The 6,816-nt window shown below is 37.6% G+C and overlaps 2 protein-coding genes across 2 annotated transcripts in view; both read left to right on the top strand.

Moving 5' to 3' along the window:
• Positions 1 to 4,141, top strand: part of LOC107720215 (uncharacterized) — a 63,937-nt gene extending 59,796 nt beyond the window's left edge. Inside the window, exons 48-49 of the mRNA XM_016527853.1 lie at positions 1,637 to 1,778; positions 3,242 to 4,141. Coding sequence (XP_016383339.1) covers positions 1,637 to 1,778; positions 3,242 to 3,812 — 713 coding nt within the window. The 3' untranslated portion in view covers positions 3,813 to 4,141. The remainder of the gene's footprint in view (positions 1 to 1,636; positions 1,779 to 3,241) is intronic.
• A 1,771-nt stretch (positions 4,142 to 5,912) lies between these two features.
• The window catches only part of bsk146 (brain specific kinase 146), an 11,786-nt gene continuing 10,882 nt past the window's right edge, over positions 5,913 to 6,816 (top strand). The window contains exon 1 of the mRNA XM_016527208.1: positions 5,913 to 6,055. The gene's annotated coding sequence lies outside the window, so the exon portion shown is untranslated. The remainder of the gene's footprint in view (positions 6,056 to 6,816) is intronic.

Here is a 6,816-nt window from a genome sequence, read left to right as displayed (position 1 = left end):
ACTAAAAAAAAAAAATATATATATATATATATATATATATCTATTGTGTGTGTTGAAATTTATGTATTGGTTTTACAGTGGCTTTAAAAATTTGTTTTTTTTTTCGCCTCAGAATTTTTTGCCAATTAGATTTAATACATTTGCAACTAAAGCACATTAAATATCTAGTTAAAAATACTGAAGATTTTTTATGCTGTTTTACAGTAAGTCAACAGGAAAAATATTCAATTACTTTTATATGCATCTATATTAGGGCTGTGCGATATGGAAAAAAAAAACCTATCGCGATTTCTTTGATCAATTTTGCGATTTCGCACACAGACATGCTTTACAGTCATTCATGCATTTTGTGGCGTTGCCTCAGATGTTGAACTAGATTTGTTGCGCCAAGTTCACACGTACTCCGTCTGCAGTGCGTATACAGTATGTGTATGCGGTGCAGAAGCAGCACGGACTCATTTTGCTTTCGCACAGGACACGTTTGTAGTCCGCTCCTGATCCGCGGCTGTTTACCACAAACACAACATTTATCCATTATTTTGATTTCAAATCCAAACGTTGTTTCTGAAAATGCTTTTTAAGCATTGTGATTCTCTTTTATCACAGTACAGTAAAAATACACAATATTTCATAGACATATTCACATTTAAACTCAATAAATATAACTTTAACTACCACCACGAGTGCCATCTATTATTGCCTTGTTTATCTAAAAGTGCACTTTTCCTTGTTTTAAATCTAGCCAAAAAGCCATGTGTTGACTGTGAAACAGTAGACTTTAATTATATGCATTTATGGTGTAATTACTAAATTTCCGTGTCAATCCATGTTAATTTTTACCGCGAATAATGCGCTGTCACTTTAATTCAGCGCGTGCAGCACAGCAGAAATAGACTCCGTGCGGAAACGATCGCAGCACTGCTGCAGACGCACCGCTCCTGGAGCGCACTGCCGGACCGCAATCGCATGCGAACGTATAAAAATAGTGAATATTCGGTATTGCTCAGCTCTATTGGCCTGGCATTTTGCTCTTGATTCTTGAAGCTAGAGATTTTTATTGTAATATCCAAAAAATATCCCCATCATGGTTTAATTGAATTAATAGTTTCCCAAATGAGGGAATTGCTAGTAAAAAGCTAATAAAAAGGTAAAATTCGAATAAATGCATTGGGCTGCACATTTAATGGAAATAAAGCTGATCAGTGCCGTGAGCTACTTCACAGGAACTCCATCTCTGCATGCAGTGAATTTGAAGGAATGCAGCACCAGCAGGATCACTTTTTCATGTTAACTTAATTTTCAGCATTTTGTGGACAAACGCTTGCAGCAAGAAGCGCTTAGAAAGTTTTCCACTAAACAGGTCTCCCTGCAGTTTACTGCCAAAATAAAAGCTTGATGGTTTAATGTTTGAAAGTGAAGAATGAAGACATAAATATTAGTATTGTAACTTAATAATAAAACATTTACTAAAATTAAATACTTTACTGTTTACTTGCATGTTGTGACCGTTAACTGACATCAGAGAATCGTGAACGTGAATGAAGTATTAATCTCACGGGGACTTGGAAGAAAATAGTTCACGTAAAAGGTGTTTGACTGATCTCTGTTTTAACTCCTTGTAAACATGTTTGCTCAGAGCGGAGGGAAGATGTCCAGTCTGTGGTCAGTCCTCGGCAGCCTGTGAAACCAAACGCCGCTACAGATGAAGAAGAAGAAACTACAGTGGACAAAACCAACCCGCCACCTCCAACAGCAGATGATGAACACTCAACACCGCAGTATGTGTGATTACTATTGGGTTTGTTTATTGCATTTCAAATAGGGCTGTTGTTTTGACTCCTAAGTTTAAGATTAATTATGGAAAAAAAATTTGTTTAGACATTTAATGCAGCGCCTCTCCATCATCTTACATTGATGCAGTAGCTGACGAACACGATGCAGGACAATGGACTGCGTGATGAAGCCTATTAGAATGCAGTTTTATGAGTCTAAAATTCAAGATACGAGTGCAAAAAATGACCCTGTTATATTTATATCATATGATATAGTTTAGCAATATCACATCAGCGAGAGTGCAGTTTTTCCTCAATATCTGCACCAGTGCAAATGTGATGTTGATTTATACAACAGTTCTATAAATATTGGGTTACATTTTAAGCTCAATAATTGTCTGTTTCAATTTTGTCAACAAAAATAGTTCTAATCAAAGCCACATCAGGGGCCCGTTCTTCGTACGTCGCTTATTACATCCGTGCATCTCCTGCGCTCCATCAAGCCACTCCCATAATAGCTGTCATCACTCAAATTAATGCACGACTCTACATTATCTGTATAGCATGTGTGTAAGACTCGAATACAATTATGAAGTAATAATTTTATGACGAATAAATCTTTCAGTGAGTAAAACTGGCTGTGTCTATAGTATTAAAGACGACACAACATTATTCTATTATCTTTAAATTAATTTTTAAATGATTATTATTTAAAATTATTGTCCCTGGATTAGTAGGGTACTCTTGTAATAAAGTAGCGGTGGTAGAGGACAGGTTTTAAGTATCAATTCTGCTTAAAAAGATGCAATCTAATCCTGTTTACATGAAATAAGCCTGCTCCCGAGCAGGTTTAAGCTTACGGACCTGTTGCTATGACTGCAACTCCGGAATGAGCGTCGAAGAACCAAACAATCCAAGATCATGCCAAATCGTCAACAATCAAATCCAGCTAACTGAGTTAGCGACGTCCGAAGAACGGGCCCCAGAACTGTTGAGACTGAGCAACACACAGCGGTGATTCGTTACTGAATGAATCCATGGTTTTTGAACAAACATAGTGAGCGAATGATTCAGTGACTCATTCAGAGAGACACTCACTTTGTTTCTGGATGAATTGGTTGAGTGAATGATTCAATGACTCACCCATTAAGACAGTGTCAGTTAAATTTCAATTTTTCTAATTATTTAATTGAAAAAAAAAAATTCATAGTTTAATATTTAATTTCAAACAAAAAAAACATTGTCGTTATTTATGCAATGCTGAATAAAAAAAATTATTTCTAAAGCTACATGTTCAACGCTTATCTCATTTAACACAATGACTTTAAATGATCTGTTGGGGGGAATTTTCTTAGCCAAAATTGATGTGCAATTAATTAATCAACATCATGCAATAATTAGGTTAAAAATACGAATCACTTGACCGACCAAATTTCAATAGATTTTGAAATGATTTCACTTCTTTCCAGAAGCCAAAATCCAGCCCAGGCCCCAGAGGTGGTGTTGAGCCAGTTCCAGGGAGCTGAAGGCCTGCAGCGTCCGCCCATGACTCTAGACACCGCCGTCTGGAGCAAAGCCGTGGCTCTGGAGGACGTGCTGGAGGATCTGCCGCTGGATTGCACCATGCCTCAAACCCTGGTGCTGCCTAAAGACAAAGAAGACACGGCCAGCATCGGACAGTGGGGAGAGCAGCTGGTTCACTCCTTCCTCACGCACTGGAGAGAGAACGGCGGCCCCAGTCAAATCACCTGGTTCAACGAGAAAGGAGAGAGCGGCCGCGCATGCGACTTCAAGATGACCTTCACAAATAACGGGAGCACGCAAGAAGTCTTCGTGGAGGTGAAGACGACGGTCAGGCGAGATCGACACTTCATCCACATGTCTGCGAACGAGCTGGATTTGGCACTGAAGGAGAAGGAGCGATATCACATATATCGAGTGTACGGCGCTGGAGATGTGCAGCACGTTCGTCTCTGTCGCATCAAGAATCTCGCGCAGCATCTGCACTCCAAGTCTCTGGAATTGTTTTTATTCGTGTAGCCATCTTTAGTCTTATTGAAAATCTTGAGTTGTTTTAGAATAACATTTCTGACCTATGCTTAGATGTACAATTCTGCCTGTTTGCACTCGATTCTGTTCATCAAATTTATTATTTTTTTTAACTACTGACACTGTTTGTACTGATATGTGCGATTGCACAATTTTAGTGGCCAGTTAAACGTTTTAAAGAATCAACATTTTCTCTATTCGCATGTTTGGTCATGTATTCAAAGCACAGGTTTTGCATCGATTCCTTCATAAGCTCTACTGTAAAAGTATAACTTTACTCTTTGGATTGCCATAATCAGTTCAGTAAATAAAAGAAATGTTCTGAAAATGAAGAGATTTGGAATGGTTTCACTCTTAGATCTTTATGGACCCAACTAGCAGAGAATGTTCCTCCAAACATTCTTCCAGTAATTTTAGTAGAACGTTCATTTATAATGTTAGCACAAAAACATTCATGGAAAATTTTTCTGAAACATTTTAGTTTGTCTAACTTATTTAAACATGAATATTAATTTCAGATGGTTCAGAGAACATTCAAAAGTAACTATCAAGTTTGCAAAATGCTAAAATGAAACATTCCCTCATATATAACGTTCATACAACCAAGAAAAAAAAAATACTGGAAATTTTGAACCCTCTGCTTGTTCCAAACGTACGAGTTTCTTAAGATATTCTAAAGAATGTTGGTAACCAAACAGCTGGCGGTTGCCATTGACTTATAGAATGGAAAAAAATGCCATTGAAGTCAATGGCTGCCATCAGCTGTTTGATTTCCAACATTCTTCAAAATGACTTGTTTTGTGCTCAACAGGAGGAAGAAACTTTTACAGGTTTCTTGGGTGGTTCATTTATAATGTTAGCACAAAAACATTCATGGAAAATTTTTCTGAAACATTTTAGTTTGTCTAACTTATTTAAACATGAATATTAATTTCAGATGGTTCAGAGAACATTCAAAAGTAACTATCAAGTTTGCAAAATGCTAAAATGAAACATTCCCTCATATATAACGTTCATACAACCAAGAAAAAAAAAATACTGGAAATTTTGAACCCTCTGCTTGTTCCAAACATACGAGTTTCTTAAGATATTCTAAAGAATGTTGGTAACCAAACAGCTGGCGGTTGCCATTGACTTATAGAATGGAAAAAAAATGCCATTGAAGTCAATGGCTGCCATCAGCTGTTTGATTTCCAACATTCTTCAAAATGACTTGTTTTGTGCTCAACAGGAGGAAGAAACTTTTACAGGTTTCTTGGGTGAGCTGTCCCTTTAATTAAAGATCATGCTGCTGGATCTGATTGTTTTCACATCATGTCATAAGAGGTTGTCATTAAGGAACTGATGTAATGTCGGAAATAGTGATTTCAGTCTCTTTGAAGGAATGTTCCAGGTTCAAAACAAGTCCAGCTCTGTGACTGGCATCTGTGGTGTACTATTGATTACTGTAAAACGTCCCAGCAAACAACACATTCCCCTAACATTAACATATGGTTCCTAATTGGTCCTTTCTTTCTTTTATTTTATTTATTTATTTTTTAATAAAATAACATTATAGAACCAAAAACTATCTTTGCTAGAACGGTGCTGGAATATTTTTTGCGACAACCTAAAGAGAACCTATACAGAACGTTCTCTAATGGTTATTTTTAGGTTTTACTTTATAACCAAAAACCAAGAACGTTCTGGAAACGAAACTGACTGGCCTTTAGTTTGTATTTTTTTAAAAATCAATAAATTAAATTTGTATATTTTTTCTCTGGCACTTAACATTAAAATACATGTAGCTCTAAACGTACAGCCTTAAAGATAAAGCTAAAAAAAAAAAAAAAGCTAAGGCTAATAAAGCTAAGCTTTTAAAAATAAAAAGACATTTATACTAATAAAATGCATTTAAAATATAAAGCCTCAGCGAGGGAGCGACTCGTGCTGCTATTGGCTGACGCTCGCAGTGGGTGGAGTGTAATCAGGTGACGCGAGGGAGTGACCTGCGCTGTTACTGGCTGATGCTCGCAGTGGGCGGGGTTTCATCAGCCCGTCTGTCTCACAACAGTGCGTCGCAGGCGGTGAGATCCGCGCCGGGTGAGTTAAGATCTTATACAGTCTATGGTTAAGATGCGGCGGAGCGACTGATTCTCAGCAGCACCGAGACACAGATGCGGGGAAGAGAGAGACTCTCACTGCGGTATTTCTGCCTCGAAACAGAAGAACTGCGGCTCTGGACGGATTTCATGGTGAGTGCATTCCGCTTGATTGCCAACATTATTATAATATTGCAGCAACTGATATATTTTGACGTGGAATTGATGCATAATGCTCGATAAAAATGGACTGTCCTGCTCAAGACTGAAGGATTTATGTTATAATAACCTGAGGCTACCGCTACCAGACGACCTTAATCAGCACTGCAGAATAATGCCCTTATGCTGCTTTTAAAATAATAATTTATTAATACAAATTGAATCATGAACAGGAGCATTAATAATAAAATTGATAATAATAAAATTATTATTGTTGTTTTTCTTATTATTATTCGCTTAATACAGCGAATTGGATTAATAATAATAATAATTATTATTATATAATGATTAATAAATTGTTATTCGGCTAAAAAATAATACAAATCTTATCATATATATATATATATATGTGTGTGTGTGTATGTTTATTTTATATGCATTGGACCTATGGATACATTTCCTTTTGCCCTGTTCACCATGTAAACGTATTCCCCTTTTAAGAAGTGTGTGTGTGTGTGTGGCTGCAGACTGCAGGCAGCACTGTGTGTGTGTGTGTGTGTGTGTGTGGCTGCAGACTGCAGGCAGCACTGTGTGTGTGTGTGTGTGTGTGTGTGGCTGCAGACTGCAGGCAGCACTGTGTGTGTGTGTGTGTGTGTGTGTGGCTGCAGACTGCAGGCAGCACTGTGTGTGTGTGTGTGTGTGTGTGTGGCTGCAGACTGCAGACAGCACTGTGTGTGTGTGTGTGTGTGTGTGTG

Source organism: Sinocyclocheilus rhinocerous, unplaced genomic scaffold (assembly GCF_001515625.1).
Source record: "Sinocyclocheilus rhinocerous isolate Xijiao unplaced genomic scaffold, SAMN03320098_v1.1 scaffold792, whole genome shotgun sequence".
NCBI lineage: Eukaryota > Metazoa > Chordata > Actinopteri > Cypriniformes > Cyprinidae > Sinocyclocheilus > Sinocyclocheilus rhinocerous.
This window is presented reverse-complemented; position numbering and strand designations above follow the sequence as displayed.